This window comes from Alosa sapidissima, chromosome 2, assembly GCF_018492685.1.
Source record: "Alosa sapidissima isolate fAloSap1 chromosome 2, fAloSap1.pri, whole genome shotgun sequence".
NCBI lineage: Eukaryota > Metazoa > Chordata > Actinopteri > Clupeiformes > Clupeidae > Alosa > Alosa sapidissima.
This window is the reverse complement of record NC_055958.1, coordinates 12,514,272-12,531,115: the sequence shown is the minus strand read 5'-3', so window position 1 is coordinate 12,531,115 and position 16,844 is coordinate 12,514,272. Positions and strand designations below refer to the sequence as shown.

Below are 16,844 nucleotides of genomic sequence, written 5' to 3'. Positions count from 1 at the left end.
TGACTTAAGCTCAGCAGTTGTTTCTTTCACTCCGTGACAGCTGTCGGAGTGTCCTCGTCTGTTTTCCGATTCGGCCAACCTGAATTCCTGCAGGCTATGACGGCCTCGCTAAATTTAGAGGCGGCGGAGTTAAATGTGCGGGAGACAATTCGGGCTGCCCCACTGCCTCCAAGGCTGCCCAACTGCCTCTTCATTGTGCCAAGACCAGAGGACCAGAGGACCAGACCTGAGCGGCTCCGTCTCTTTGCTCTGACGGTTCTCTCTTCTCTCCCACCTGCTCAGGACTCTGCTCACTTCCTCCAGGGACTACCCAAGCCACTACTCCACTTGTAGGAGAGGGAATCCTTCGTCCTTTATTCCGCCACTCTCTACACGACCCTCTCTCCGCTTATTCACGCTCACCCCCCCCTGCTTTCTGCCTGACACACACACACACACACACACACACACACACACACACACACACACACACACACACACACACACACCGAGACATGGAGCCAGGGAGTATACGTGAGGACCTGCGCCTCTACCAGAGCACGCTTCTCCAGGACGGCCTCAAGGAGCTGCTGAACGAGAACAAGTTTGTGGACTGCGTGCTGAAGGTGGGCGAGCGCAGCCTGCCCTGCCACCGGCTCATCATGGCCGCCTGTAGCCCCTACTTCAGGGAGCTCTTCTTCGACGAGGACGAGGAGAAGGGAGTGTCCGGCGAGGGCAACAAGGACGTGGTTCTGGAGAACGTGGACCCGTCCATCATGGAGATGATCATCAACTACCTGTACTCGGCCGACATCGACATCAACGACGACAACGTCCAGGACGTCTTTGCCGTTGCCAACCGCTTCCAGATCCCCTCGGTGTTCACCGTGTGCGCCAACTATCTGCTCAAGCAGCTCTCTGTGGGCAATTGCCTGGCCATCTACCGGATGGGGCTGGTTCTCAACTGCCCCCGGCTGGCCGTGGCCTCCCGGGACTACATCACAGACCGTTTCGAGACGCTGTCGAAGGAGAAGGACTTCCTGGAGCTGGCCGCCCACGAGCTGTTTGCCATCATCGGCGTGGACTCGCTCAACGCGGAGAAGGAGGAGCTGGTTTTCGAGACGCTGATGCGCTGGGTACGCAAGGACAAGGAGCACCGTCTGAAGACTCTAGGCGACGCCTTTGACCACATCCGGTTTCGCCTGCTCCCGGAGAAGTACTTCAAGGAGAAGGTGGAGACGGACGACATCATCAAAGCCGACCCCGAGGTCATGAAGAAGATGAAGGTCATCAAGGACGCGTTTGCCGGGAAGCTGCCCGAGAAGAAGAAGGAAGGGAAGAAAGGGAAGAAAGGGAAGGATGGGAAAGAAGAGGAGGAGGAGGAGGAGGAGGAGGATGGTGGCCTGCCTGGGTACCTGAACGACACGCGCCGGCTCGGCATGTACACCAAGGACATGATCCTGATGATCAACGACACAGCCGCCGTGGCGTACGACTCGGTGGAGAACGAGTGCGCCTTAGTCGCCATGGCGGAGCAGATACCGCGGAATCACGTCAGCTTCATCTCCGCCAAGAACCAGCTCTACGTGGTCGGAGGCCTGTTTGTGGACGACGACAGCAAAGATGCCCAACTCCAGTGTTACTTCTATCAGGTACCTCACAGAGTGTTAGCTGCAGTTGGCCTCTGGATCAGATGAACTCACAGATAAACTGACTAGTGCGCCTGCTTAAAATCTTGAAATGTTTAGAGCAGATCCATCCATATATTTGTGATATATTCTGTTCAAATGCATCTCGGCAATGTTGACATTTTAAATTGTGGGTATATGAGGCAGGTATATTAGGGACATTATAAGAAATGTTACTGTTGTCACATTAGATGTCTAAGGACAGATCCTAACCAAAATGGGCGTGGCTCTTTCAGCTGGACCCCATTTCTGCTGATTGGACAGCACTTCCCCCTATGCCCTCCCCCAGATGTCTTTTCGCTATGGGGGAGTGTGACAACTTCCTGTTTGCTATTGGTGGCAAAGACCTACAGACCAACGAGTCCTTGGACTCAGTGATGTGTTATGATACTGAGTAAGAATGGAAAAAGATATTCATTGATATACAGCATATTTGTTGTTCCTTATGTGTAGTATTATACATTATGGTTGCCTATAGCATTTCATTTTACTGTTTATTATAAATCATTATATAATGTTTAGTTTACCATAGATAGTGCACATTAATGTAGTGACTAATCTGACCATGTGCTGTACAGTAAACTGAAGTGGAGTGAGACCAAGAAGCCGCCCCTGCGGACTCACGGCCATTGTGTCATCTCACAGTACGGAATGATCTACTCCATAGGAGGCAAGACAGATGACGGGTCAGTCGACTTTTTTTTTTATATTTGAATGAATATGGTATATTATGAATATGAAAATCCCAGAAGACTTAAAGCTTCAGACGTATTGATTAAAAATCTAAGACCTATTGGGATTTTGAATACATTCCATTTATCTCGCTGACGACAGCAAACACATCAACAAGATGTTTGTGTACAACCACAAGAAGGCCGAGTGGAAGGAGGTGGCTGGGATGAAGACGGCTCGGTCCATGTTCGGCGCGGTAGTGCACAAGGGGAAGATTATCGTGGTCGGAGGGGTCAACGAGAGTGGGCTGTTGAACTCATGTGAGGCCTATGACTTTGGAACAAACAAGTACGTGTTCTTGGTGTGTGTGTATGTGTGTGTGTGTGTGTGTGTGTGGCACACCCATTAAAGATGTATGGAGAACGTGTATATGGTTTTGATAATATAAGATAAGAGAAGATAAGAGAAGACATTATTGAACCCACAGCTGGGAAATTTACTTGTCACAACAGCCCAGTAGTATATGAATAAAAGAGTAATCATGGAGTGATCATGGTATTTAGCAGACGCTTTTTTCCAAAGTGACGTGCATTATATGAGCATTACATACAGGCGTTAAAGTTCTCAGCCAAGAATGAGGAATGAGCAACAAACTATACATTTTATTCTCCCTTGATTAGTTAACCATGAATTAACCCCCCCCCCCACTCCGGCTAGGTGGGAGGCCTTCCCAGACTTTCCCCAGGAGCGGAGCTCCCTGAACGTGGTGAGCAGTGGGGGGGGCCTGTTCACCCTGGGGGGGTACACCATTGTCGAGACGGACGATAAGGAGTGCGCTCCCACAGAACTTACAGACATCTGGCAGTAAGTATGGGTCCATTGGCACAGGGCGGTTCATGATGGGTTTTTTTTAGTTTGGATTACTTAAACTCTGTTATAATTGTATTTCATAGCGCATTTTCAATCACCTGTACTCTTCAAGGAAAACTTCACATATAATTTGCCTTATTCACCCGGCAGCCAGAACGAGGCTAAAGGGAACACTTGCCATTACACCTAAGTCCAGCAGATGGTGGTGGTAATTGCAAACTGCCAAAAAAAAAACTCACTGAAGAAGAACAGGCCAGTGAACCCTTCTTCTTTTTCGGTGAGCTTTTTTTTTTGGCAGTGTACCCTTGAGCCTCATTCTGGCCGCCGCGTGAATAAGGCGAATTGCTACTTAGAACCCTTCAATGTTTTATGTTTAATGTTGTGGGACTCTTCCTAGAATAGAAGTGAATGAAGCCTATCATGCCACCAGTCTCACTGCCGTCTCACTGCTGTCTCATTGTCCGTCCCTGCAGGTACGAGGAGGACAAGAAGCAGTGGACAGGCCTGATCAGAGAGATGCGCTACGCGGCAGGGGCCTCCTGTGTGTCCATGCGCCTCAACCCCACCAAGATGCCCAAACTCTAACTCCGTTCTCATTCACACACACACATAGCTCTCATAGGGCCAGAGGCAAAACATACCAGAAGAAAAGCACAAGTCATATTACGGTATCCTTGTTACATTGGGAAAAATACCCATCACAATTAGTAGTGTAAGCACACAACTAAGTTGACAGTGTAGTATCGCAGGGCTTAAAGCAAGGAACATCTCTGCGCTTGAGTTTATCAGAAACCTTTCAAAGCCTGGGAGCTTTATGTCCTGATACTGAGTAATGTAAAGTTGGACACACCGCTAAAGGCCCAATGAATCAAGGATACTTGTGATATAGATTGTTACTAAAATGCTGGTTGGTGTTTTGTCCGCCAGTATGCCTACTGAATGTGAAAATAGTAGAAGCACAACATCCATTTTTCATGAACATTCTTGTTCAACAATTTTGTTTGTTGGAGTTTCACCATGGCAACACTGCATGCTCGACTGAACAAGTGATTCCTTTAAGTTTAAGTGCTTAATTTTGAGCATTTGAGATTTGAGATTGAGATTTGTTCCGAAAGTTTCAGCAAGAACTGTTAGTGATGCTTTAGAGAAAAGTGGCCATGTAGCCTGCATCATTTCACAAGCATTACGCCAGCGGATTCTAAAATTTGAGCAGGACCTCTTGGCTCAGGAATGTCTAATACCAACACACTAGCACCACTAGAGGGCATCATTGTCAACATACACTTCTTGCCTTTAGGACTACAAACTCAACCAGTTCACATTTTTACACTTATTTTGTTTTGGTACACTGGAGTGAGTGGCTTGGGGTTTCACACTAATATTCCATTATCTTTCTTCCTTTCTTTAAAAAAAATAAATATGTGTTGTGGGGTGGAGGTATGGCCTTCTTACTCTGCTGTGATCGGCCTAGCAGATGCATCATGCAGAGTTCAATCAGTGTTGAAATGCTGACCACTGTTCTCAACATAAACCAGCAGAGGTTTAGTATAGGACACTGCCACATGTTGTTAAAAAAGACATTTCACTTTAAATAGACTCTGTTGTAAGTTATTTTATAAAAAATAAAGTTGTATTGACCATGCTGCTTTTCATGTGATCGTCCATACATATATATTGCTTGCCTTGACTGCTGAAGGTTAAAAGCAGGCCTTTTTGATTGGGTAAATAATCAAAGAGTTGATGAAATGTGTACAAAAGAGCATCAGACATTTTATTAAACATTCTGTAGCGATATTAGCACAGTGGTCAAACTCAATATTAGCACATAGGATTCACACTCATGATTTAATATATTTCCCAAGGCATCGTCCGTTTTTTGGATGAGTCTCACTACCATACTGCAAGGTGCACTTAATCCCCAGTCAGTCTCCCTTCTTGCTCGTAAGCATGGTCATCTTCAAATGATGTCCAACCTTGATCCTGTGGCAATGCACTGACCTACGTGACCTTTATAAAAAAATATGTGTATGTGCATATTCACGTCTGTCAGAAGTTCATGGTAAGTCATGGAATATTCTCTTCTTTAGGTACTGTTGCCACGCATCGTGAGTGGACAGCTCCATAGAGTTCCATTCATAGTGAGGGATCTATTGAAGCAGAGTTGGGAAGTCACGAAATTAGGGAGGAAGTTGTATTCATAACTGATTTCACATAGTACTTCACAGTGAAAATAACAGTCTAAACAAATAGTAGAAATATTAACAGGCTAAACATCCTAAAGTAAATCATACATTTATGTAAGATGATAAAATTAAATAAGAAAATGTATTTCATCCAAAAATGTCCAGTCTGTACAGGTCAATGGGGTAATGGTGATTATGAATAACTGAGATGCTAAAAATGCAAGCTGCTTTACTTGCAGTTTTTTATGACTACACAAATATAAATATTCACACACACACACACACACACACACACTATATATAAAAAAATCCCCAAATAAAAATATTTACAAACACCAGTGTCTTTTACTTTACCTGGATGACATGGTATCCAAGAATTTCCAAGTGCCTTTTCCTTAAAAGGACCTCTCCTTTCCTATGCCGAGAGTTTTTGCAGAACGACCTTGGGCCGAGGAAGTCAAGGGCGATTCTTTTCAGCAGAGAAGACAGCAAAAACAAAGGTCCGATTAACCGTCTGTGTGACACTGTGGATTTTGTTACTTTACCTGAAACTATGATGCTCTGACTAGTTACGTTCAAATTCCTTCAACAGAGGTGAACATTCACAGCGAACACTTTCTCTGTTTACCTTTCTCTTTGTCTTTTTTCACTTTTTAATTTTACCAAACCAAATTTTATCAAACAATCCATTTCATTGGTAACTAACCTTCTAAAATTGTCTGAGTGTTCACAAATATTTGTGGAGATTTCAAGGCAAGCAGAAAACTTTGCAAATGTTTGCTAACATTCGCTAATGTTTTCGAATTTGAACGTCCCTCTGGTCTAGTGAATTTTGAAAGGAATAGCGTTTAATTTCTGGTGGTGAAAAACTGAAAATATTTTCCTCATTTTGCCATTTGACCGGGTGTGTGTGTGTGTGAGTGTGTGTTTACCTATATGTGTGAGCCCTGTCTGTCTGTGTGTGTGTGTGTGTGTGTGTGTGTGTGTGTGTGTGTGTGGGTGCGTACCTATGGGCTGTGTACGTCCCATAAGTGCGAGAATGTGTGTGTGTGTGTGTGTGTGTGTGTGTGTGTGTGTGTGTGTGTGTGTGTGTGTATATATATATGTGTGTCTGTGTACCTCTGGGCTCCTGCGGGGAGCTCAGTCCTCTCCTCGGTAGTGTCTGACACCCACTGGACCTTGCCCTCTTCGCTGATCTGCAGCTGGCTGGGCATGGAGTAGGGCACCGGCTGGCCCTGTCGGTCCAACACACACTCAAAGTCTGGGGAGAAACCACAACACATGCCAGTCAAACAAACCTCACATCAAGGAGAATGGGGAGAGAGTATAAAGTATGGAGTGTAGAGTGGAATACATGTGGTATATAGAGAATGAAGTAAGGGTGTGGAGTAAGTATAGAAGTATGGAGCATGGAATGAGTGTAGAGATTAGTGTAGAAGAGTGTGGAGTGAGTGCAGAGAGTAGACTGTAGAAGAGTGTGGAGTGAGTATAGAAGAGAAGAAGTGTGGAGTGTGTGGAGTGAGTGTAGAAGAGTGTGGAGTGAGTATAGAGCAGGGGTGGGCAAACTGCGGCCCGCGGGCCGGATCCGGCCCGCCAAGCACTTTCATCCGGCCCGCCGAGCATTTCATTTGGTTATCAGGCTGCTCGCTATTTTTTTCCTGCGATAGAGACAACGTTGGTTAGCTTTACTGCAAACTGCTTTTCACTCTCCTTAGAGAACATTATGTTAATGTCAAAACATCATGTTAAATAGAGATAACATCATGTTAAACTAAGTTAACTCTTAGTTATCTCCTTTGCAGCAGATCTAACGTGAACATTATGCGATCCATTTAATTGGGAACGCGTCTGCACTCACGAGAGGGAGAGAGAGCCGCAGGTTCCAGCTGGCTTGTCATTGTTGATAATTGATAAGGAAATCATGAAGGCAACAGTAGTTCCCACTACTGACCATTTAAAAACTGTGAGAGGGCCCAGCTGTAGGTACAGCACTAGCCATAGCGGAGCAGGCAGAAGATCATTGAGAAATAAACGTGAATTAAAGCCACTGTCTTAAAGCGACTTATACAATTTATACATTTGTTAAACAGCATAAAATTAGCAGCATTTTTAAGCAATTCATATTTTAAAACAAATACGTTTCATACTAAATTATAGGCTATAAAAAATGTATTTTTTTTATGTGTGTGTCGTGGGGGGGTGTTGTGCGGCCTGCGGCCCGCCGGCCAGTTTTTAAAACCCAATGTGGCCCTTGAGCCAAAAAGTTTGCCCACCCCTGGTATAGAGTATAGAAGTATGAAGCATGGAATTTAGTTCAGAGGAGTGTGGTATGAGAAGAGTGTGAAGGGAGTATAGAAGAGTAGAGTGTTAAGTGTGTGTAGAGGATTATGGAATGAGTGTAGAAGTATGGCATATGGACTGAGTGTGGAGGAGTATGGTGGAGGAGTGTGGAGTGAGTGTAGAGTGAGTATGGAAGTAGGAAGTATGAAGTATAGAAGTGTGGAGTGTGTGCTTGCTTACCAACAGTGTAGAAGTATGGAGTCAGCACGGCCACACGGGCGCAGTTGATCCCGCCCAGAACCTCCCCAAGCATCTTATGGATCTGCTGCTGGACCGGAGTCACAGAACCATTGCCTGTAGTGAACACACATGAGACATGAGAACCATTGCCTGTAGTTAAAGGCACACAGGAGCGGCATAAGATTGTTTCTCAGCCCTAGTGAGGCTCACTGAGTTGGAAGCCTGGGCATTTAGCTCAGTGGTTAGAGCGTTCGACTCTCATGCCGGTGACTGTGGAGGTGTGTGGGTTCGAGGGCCGTGAGCAGCGGACGAATTACGACTTCGGTTACAGTGGTGAGGTGACCCAGATGGGAGTGAGGATTTAGGGAGGTGAGTGTAACTGAGGCGAACTGAGCTAGCATGCTAGTTGTCCGTGTAAATCCTCACACCCCTAACCTTAAGAACGCTTCTAACCGCTGAGTTGGAAGCCTGTGCTCTTAGCTCAGTGGTTAGAGCATTCGACTCCCGTGGAGGTGTGCGGGTTCGATGGCTGCGAGCGGCGGGTGAATTACGACCTTGGTTACACCCACCTCTCTTCTGCTGCTGTTTGCAGTAGCGCTCGTGGAACCAGGGCACCTGGTACTCGGGGCACTCCAGACACACGGCCCGGTTCAGCTCCATGAGTCGGAGCCGGATCCGCATGTTCAGGGCGTCCGGTAGCGCTGAACATAAAAACACCCAACACACACCGTAAGCCACGCACACTATACACATCATCACACACACTTTAGATCAGCTTTTCACTTATGAAAATGTGAAGCACACTGAATTGCCTCAGTATATGATATGTGCTATGCATCTAAACTTGCCTTGCCTTGCGGTCATGGATAAAGTGAAATCAACTCAACAGAAATGCAAGAGTAGGAGTCAACATAGTTGCTAATGAAGTCCTAAAGATGACAATTACTAGAGGGAGAGTCACTAAAAGTCTTTTTTAACATTTTTTGAACAATCTAAGAAACTAAGATTAAAGGTACAACTGCTAAAATGCATATTAAATACATTATTTTTGCGTGGCCAGTCCCCTTTAAAAGGACGCCAGGGAGTTGAATGCGTGATATTTGTATGGGTTACTGCCTGGACGTCATGGGGGCCCTGGGGGCGTCCATACTCACTCTCCAGCTGGGAGTCCAGCTTGGCCAGGAAGTCCACGGTGAAGATCTCCTTGATGACCTCCTCTGGGAAGTAGTCGGCCAGGGCCAGCGCGTACGCCAGCAGCACCAGCAGGTGAGGGTCAAACGAGCCTGAGAGAGGGGGAGGGAGAGAGGGAGAGAGAGATTTACATTTACATACAGCTCATCCAATTCAAAGATAGTAGCCGGTTGCACCAGCTGAGTTTATGTTTTATCGTAAGTTTGGAAGTCTGCATCTCACTCTGCAACCTCAGAACTATTTGTACTTTCAGTAGCTTCTAAACTCCAATGTAGCGCATTTTTATGTTCAAACTAGACAAAGATGCAACTTACACTCTGCTAATTGCAAATTAGCCAATTGGCTAGAAACCTTTTATGCAACACATCTACACATATTGTTATGGCATATTGTGATATTGTGTTTATGTATGTAAATATGTATGCTGCATTGTCCCAGACAAATAAACTAATAAATAAAATAAAAAAAATGGCAACAGACCATCTTAATCCCATTCCACTAGGCCTACAGAATTGTATAAATCAGACTCCACTGTGCTTCAAGAAATATATGAATAAAAATCTACTGTGTGATACTATTCTATTATCACTTTTAGTGTGCGAATAAGTTCAACAACATATTTTCACATTTCCTATTTCCTATATGCAAGAATCTATTAAGCCTGTTTATTTCCTTTAAAAATGCAGTATTATAATAACCAATATGCATGAGATCTTACTGATATGTGGGGTAAGGCGTTGAATGCACGCGTTGAATAACTCGTCCACTAGTGGCGTGTCATAGTTCAGCACGGCGAAAGGCAACAAGGTGGCGTAGGTGGCCGAGAAGTGAATCTACAGGAGAGTGACAATTGCAAACATTACAACAGAAAGGTCACCCAGCAAAAAATGTGTGAAAAACAGATGTTTTATAGCCTTCTTGCAATGAAAGTGTTTACATGCAATTTGATGTGCTCGCAAAAGCCCATATGACTTAGTCAATAACTTGGCAAAAGAATGTAAAATAATACATTTGTATTTTGAGTAGTAGAACTAAGTTGTAACTTGTGTAGTTGACATGTAAAGTTAAGCTTGCCAACAGCTTAACAGTCAGTCATAGGCCATATGCAGGTAAACATTGGCCATTGATAACAGTACAACCATGACTTAGTTTGTGATACTTCTGTCAGTAAAGTGGAAAGAACAGAACATAGGAATGCAGTGAAGCTTCATTCAAGGCAACATTGCAAATAAACCAATTGAATCTACACAACACCCAACTGTGCTTTACCTTCTCTAGCAGAGACAGACCCCAACACAGACCAACAGAAAAACAGAAACACACACACACACACACACACACACACACACCTGCTGTATGTTCTCCAGTGCCACCTGGGCGATCCGATCCAAGAGGTGCGGGCTGAGGTAGTTGGTGCGTGTCAGGAAGATGGCCACATCCGGCACATTGCCCGGGGAGATCTGGTCGACCAGTCTCCGACATGCGGCCACCGACTCCTCCAGGAGCATCTCCTCGAACCACTCCCCCGACAGGTACCGCAACTCCTCTAAGAGCAGCTCCAGGCGGTCCGCGTGGCCCAACCTCTCATGGCCGCAGCGGATCAGGCTCTGGAGGAGTCTGGGGGACAGGGGAGAAAAGAAGACCTCATGTCTCATATTTTCACACGTCAATTCAAAGGCATTTTTAATCTATGATTTACAGTACAGATGACTGATTTTTTTATCAGTAACAGTACTAACAAACACATGACCTTGCAGTGGTTAGGGTCTTGCTCTACCATTTCAACTACAGGGATCAATAACAGAAACATTTTCGTTATAACAGGGCAGCAAACATCAGAAATCAGTACAGAAGATCTAAGGACTCACATCAATCAGTCATAAATAATTGAGAGCTGAGATGGCAGACACAAAGTCTCCAACTCACAACGTCAGCCATGGGAGGCACACATGCCAGCGGCACACATGCTAGCGGCACACATGCTAGCAGCAAGGCCAAACCCTGTGGGTGGTGGCATCTCTTAAGGGGTCAGGGAGTGAAATCTACCTGCTGACTACACAAACTCCATGTCTATTGTTTATTCAACTAATTTAGTGTTCCAGGGCTTCCATGAAAAAGAGATTTAGATCTCAATGGGACTCATCTTGTAAAATAATAAACAAACAAACTGCATCAACTAAGCAGTTCAGCTTTGGAACCAACTTCCCAATGACATAAAAAAACATGCTCCAACTGTTGCCAGTTTTAAATCCAAGACCAAACTGTTCTTACAGTTACACCAACTCAAAGTGTATTCAATTATTAATACTCCCAACCCAGGCAGAGTCCCCCACACACACACCTAACATAGCGGCTGGGGGTGCTGTGGAGGTACGTGGGGTCGTGACGGAGCCACTTGGCGATGGCCTGGGCGTGGGTGTTGAGGTCGTTGAGGTTGCACTGGGGCAGGACGGCCTCCACGCGGGCCAGTGCAGTCTCGTCCAGCCGGGGGGAGGGCAGCATGGACAGGATGCGCGTCAGCATGGTGACCTCGTACGGGAACACGCTGGACTGCAGGAACCTGGGGAGACGAGCGAGGATGGAGGAGTTCATGGAGAGAGAGAGAGTGTGTGTGTGTTATCTAATATATATATATATATATATATATATATATATATATATATTTTCTTCTCCTCTTTATGGTCTGTATGTTAGCATCCTCTAACACCTCTTGGCTTTAGAACTCACTTGAGCATGATGGTGCGGAGGCGGTTATAGATGTCCGGACTTTGGTAGTGCAGCACCATGAGGGTCTGGGTCGCCCTGACGATCTCCACTGGACGGAAGTGGTCCAGGTTTTTGTGCAGAATGGAGGCAAACCTGTGGGCACACTCAAAGTAAGACTCACATCCTCCCACACATAGTTATACATGCACCCCTTAAAAAGTTCAGATGGATGCGACTGTTGTTAGGATATCATATTCTTTAAGTGAGATTTTCTGACTTTGGACGCATCTTTTTTATCCTCTCAGTTGTCTACTTGTGCCTGTTCTTTTAAATAATCTGTACTTTATCAAACTTCAGTGCACAGCATATATAGTACAATGTATACAGGAATCTGTGTTTCACTCAAAACTGTAAACTGTGAGGAGGAGGACAGAAATACTTACTTGTTGATGAGCTGGGGGTTCCTGCACTGCAGTTCCTCAAGAGTCTCTGCCACAGCCAGGGCCTGCTGGCCGTTCAGTTCATCCGCCAGGAGCAAGGCCATTCCCTCCAGCCTAGCACAGCAGCACAGCAGCACAGCACAGCACAGCACAGGATTAGAACACTACTGCCTCATATTTAAGCTACATATTACGCTACCTATTCGCACTGTACCAGATTGTTCTGTATTTTTTGTAAGTCACTTTGGACAAAAGTGTCAGCTAAATGAATGAGTCGGAATGTGTTGGTCAGGAGTAAGATGGTTAGAATGTAGGGGTCAGCCTGGATTCTTTTAGACACTTTATCCAGGATGGGAGCGGGCGTTACACAATGATAACCAGCGTTTGAAATCACTTTGCATATAACCAAAAGTTCCACTGACCATTATTATACGATACAGACATCTATTTTTATTGAGTAAAAAACTGTGTTTAAAACCTTCATTTACAAGAACGATGTGTTTGCGGTCCTTTCATGAGGACTTCTGTAATTTCACCACTGATTGCATCGAAAATGAACTGAGAGTGTTCAGACCTATCCTCAAATGAGACTGGTTTGGTGTCAGCCAGGCTGGGGGTCAGGTGACCTTTGACCCCATGATCTAATGTAACCTAATCACATTAGGCAGCATTTATGCGTTTGAACATCACTCAAAATCCCTAAACGTGTGACACATTGTGCAATATTCTATTCTAACAGGAAGTAATTTCTTGATCCCATCTCCATCTCTCTCTCCCACTTGTTTCCTGTCACTCTCAACTGTACTATATACACGTTGCCAAAAAGATCCCAAAATACACATAAACAACAACAACAACAACAACAATCACAAACATGAACCCTGAGTCTCTCCGGCCGGTCCCCCCGCCCCCCGCTTACCTCTCGCGGGTGTCCTGGTTGACCATGGGTCCGAGCGTGGCAAAGAGCTTGGTGAAGGCCCCGGGGTCGCTGCTGGCGTCCACCAGCTCCAGCAGGCGCTGGCGCGAGGCCAGGCGGAAGTCGCAGTTGTTGAACTGCAGTGTCTGGTAGAGGCCCGTGATGATGAAGATGTCCTCGGCGCTCATCTGCGGCACGTTGAGCAGCAGCAGGCGGTTGCACTTCTCCAGCAGCGGACGGTGCGTGTGCTTGGAGTTACGCATGAACTGCACCTGGTGCACGGGGAATACATACCAAAGGTTTAAATTTTACATATGTAAATTGGGGAGGTCTGATGATTATGAAGTTTATTCAGTGTATCTGGTAAGGGGGAAGAGTAAAAAGACTGGTGTAAAGGTATAAAACAGTGATTCATGATTTATAGACCCTTTCAACAATAAAAACAAAAACAATGCTTGAACGTTCTATTTGGTTCCCAATCTACTTCCTCTGCATTAAGATAACATATGGAATGTTAAAAAGGAAGTCTTGTGGGGCCAACTATGATGCTGATAATGGAACTCTCTTGAAAGGGTCCATAGTTGTTTACCTACATATCACAGCAACAGGAACATGCATGATTGTGAGCTTGATTCTTAAATACCTGCCTATCTGTCTACAACTCACAATGCTTTTGTGCATGAATCACACACACAACAAGAATCTGACACAAACAAGAAGCTGAACATGAAACCTGAAACTGCTGCATCCGCAACACTTTAACAATCAGGAATGTGAAGATGCAATCAGAAAGCACTGCACTCACAAAATGTTATGGCAATCATGCGTGTGAGGGATTCGCTCTGACAGTACACTGAATCACAATACACTGGGGTGTCCAGAGACAACAAAGGACACAATCATAAATAAGGCGTACAGTATCAAAAGCGACACAGAGAGAGGAAACGTCAATCTCGCGTATGTTCCACTTATGTGACGCACCACACGGCGCGGGTTGTTGTACTTGGTTGGGTCCATGGAGTCGAGCAGGACGTCGGCCTTCTTGATGAGCGCGTCCCGCAGCCGAGGCGACGACAGGGAGGAGATGCTGATCATCAGTGTAGTGAGCACCCTGAGGAGTAGAGCGGCCGTTAGGTAGAGGAACTGAGGAACATACACACACTTTCTACCCTGAGGAGAGTAGAGGGGCCGATGTAGGTTATTAATTAATTAATTTATTTATTCATCTATTTTAATCTAAAAGTAAAACGCAATCAATATTTCCATCGCTGATGTAAATGTGGACTTTACTCTGATGGACTTCGATGCTGACATGAATCGCCCTTACAATGTGTTATAAATAAATCGAGATTCCTAGGAGACACTATAACTTGGGCAGCAATGGACACAGGTAGCACCATGACCGCACACACAGCACAAACAAAGCACAAAGCAGAGGAGGCAACAGGAGGAAAGGAGGAAACAGGATCTCTCTGGATTCCACTGATTCCAATAGGGCAGGAAAGAACACACATGCAAAGATTCCAGTGGGGTCTCAGTCTGGAGAACAGAGGTTATTTAAGTTGTCTGATGCCAGGTATGTCCACACAATATATTGTAGTCAAACAGAGAATCTGAGTGTCTTAACAAAACCAAACAGCAGAGGAAAACCAGCACCCACCTTGCATCGTTTATCAAGTGGAGCTTCTGTCTGAGAATCTCCGTAATCTCACCCATCAGAGTGCTATGCTGCAGGTACTGATCATTAAGGCAGATAGAGAACTTGGAGAGTGTGGGCATCTGAAGCCTGGGAGAGAAGGTGTCCCACAGCTCAACACACTGACGACATGGCAATACTCAGCTTATTTGTGAATGCTCAAAATGCATTTCCAATCCTAAATGCTTCAAGATACAGGATTGGAGGGGATTGAATGGGCCACTCACCTGTCTAGTCTGTTCCATGCCTCGGTCACTAACTGCTGGATGAAGGAATCATGGGGTTCCACACAGAGTCTGTGAAAAACACATCACGTCAAATTAAGTGTTCATTATATTTTAACTTCCAGACTTGTGGCAATCGTTCATCATAACCTGGACACACAGTCCACCTTACCCTAAGTCTGTCCAAACACAAACACACACACACACATACACCTGCCCCACACCTGAGTGCATCGTAGAGCATGTCCACCACCATGCTGTCGTCCATCTGGCTGATCTTGTTCTCGGCCAGCACACGCAGCGTGAGGAACTGCGGATGTTGGCGCACCTGCTTGATGGTGCGGAGGAGCTCGGGCCTCTCCTTCTGGAAGTGCCACAGCAGGCCCATGGCGCAGCCCACATGGCCCACCGACAGCTTGGCCTTGTGCCGCCCCACCACCTCCAGGACCTGGTCCTCGCCTGAGCACGCCTGCAGCTGGTCCATCACCTGGTCCCGAGACAACGGGCTCAAGCGGAGGAACCGCCGCTGGGACGTGCAAAGTCTGAGGGATGTCAGGCGCAGCATGGCTGGTGAGGAAGGGGTAGGATGAGGAGAGAGGAGGAAGGAGAGAGAAAGAGGAGGAAGGGGGGACGGAGGAGGAGATGGGAGTGACCAGGTTTGATCAGGAGGGTGTCATATTCAAGCTATATGGGATATGCTGGTCATCATGGTTCTGTTTAAGATTAGGAGTTCGGTTCAAGTGAAATGCTGTCGTCGTTTGTCATGTCTGAAGTGTCACAGCTGCAGATAAAGAGAAAGAGGAATTGAAGTAAGTTAAATGTAAAACTTAGATGACAGCTAAGAAACCTCCACAGTATTTCTTAGATTTAGAGATGCTGACATGATGTGCCATAGTTCTGCCTAAAATTATACATATTTTTTGTCAAATTGCGCAAAGACGTGCAAGTTTTAAGTGTCACTACCTATTTTATACAGTCTATGGTCACTGGTCAGGTGTCAAACAAGAGGGTAGGTGTGCATGTAGCGTGATGCTAGTAGCCAGTTTACTAATGTGATCGTAGCCTAACTTTGGTACATACAAGTCTCAAAATTCAGCTTACCTCTTAAGGTGCAAGTCCACATCACAACACCACCGACGCTGGCCTGAGGTCGGTCATCATTGTGACAGATAGCGGGTTTGACTTTCAAGCATGGCTAACGACAACGCACGTCCCAGCGTTATAAAAACGACCTGGCTAACTTAGCAACTCACGTGGGGACCCTTGTCATATTTGTCTATGCATAACGTTACAACATAGCTAACACGCTTGTCGGGGAGTTTGGTAGAGACTGTATTCTGACAGGATCTTTTCACAATTATCAATATTCTTCTACTGTGTGCTTCAGAAAGAGCGGTTTTCGGAAATATTTGTTGAAGCCGGGCATTGCGGCCAACTGTGGGAGTATGCGGTTAGCTAACATGGAAAGTAGAGACAGCAGCTAGTCTGCTCACGCTTGCCACTGTAGGACAGGAGTGCAATTGCTGTTCACGAAGGAGAATCATACAGACTCTTCTGTAGGGCTACTATTTACTCTACTATTTGATCTGTTCTCACATATTTATTGGCAGCCATTACCGTGGGCAAATTTTTAAAAGTTCAAAGTTATTTCATCAAGACAAGTTATGTTTATGGGATTTGGCAGACGCTTTTGTCCAACGCGAATCACAAAATAAGCAATTTGGACATAATTGAACTATTTGACTCACATCTAGTGTAT

General features: G+C 45.5%; 2 protein-coding genes across 2 annotated transcripts; one reads left to right on the top strand and one right to left on the bottom strand.

The window, feature by feature from the left end:
* Nucleotides 1–57: 57 nt before the first annotated feature.
* On the top strand, nucleotides 58–4,851 carry klhl41a (kelch-like family member 41a). Its single transcript, XM_042077302.1, has 6 exons — nucleotides 58–1,631; nucleotides 1,904–2,061; nucleotides 2,246–2,353; nucleotides 2,502–2,687; nucleotides 3,057–3,203; nucleotides 3,683–4,851. The coding sequence occupies exons 1-6, from the start codon at nucleotides 495–497 to the stop codon at nucleotides 3,792–3,794; spliced, it is 1,848 nt and encodes a 615-aa protein (XP_041933236.1). The 5' UTR covers nucleotides 58–494; the 3' UTR covers nucleotides 3,795–4,851.
* Nucleotides 4,852–4,959: 108 nt separating this feature from the next.
* fastkd1 (FAST kinase domains 1) lies at nucleotides 4,960–16,605 on the bottom strand. The gene is made up of 17 exons (XM_042077233.1): nucleotides 16,187–16,605; nucleotides 15,310–15,866; nucleotides 15,089–15,157; nucleotides 14,826–14,951; nucleotides 14,147–14,276; nucleotides 13,169–13,437; nucleotides 12,253–12,363; nucleotides 11,831–11,962; nucleotides 11,445–11,663; nucleotides 10,453–10,720; nucleotides 9,822–9,936; nucleotides 9,067–9,195; nucleotides 8,482–8,613; nucleotides 7,913–8,026; nucleotides 6,512–6,653; nucleotides 5,747–5,861; nucleotides 4,960–5,356 (listed from the first exon to the last, which is right to left on the bottom strand). The coding sequence occupies exons 2-17, from the start codon at nucleotides 15,648–15,650 to the stop codon at nucleotides 5,264–5,266; spliced, it is 2,505 nt and encodes an 834-aa protein (XP_041933167.1). The 5' UTR covers nucleotides 15,651–15,866; nucleotides 16,187–16,605; the 3' UTR covers nucleotides 4,960–5,263.
* Nucleotides 16,606–16,844: the final 239 nt, after the last annotated feature.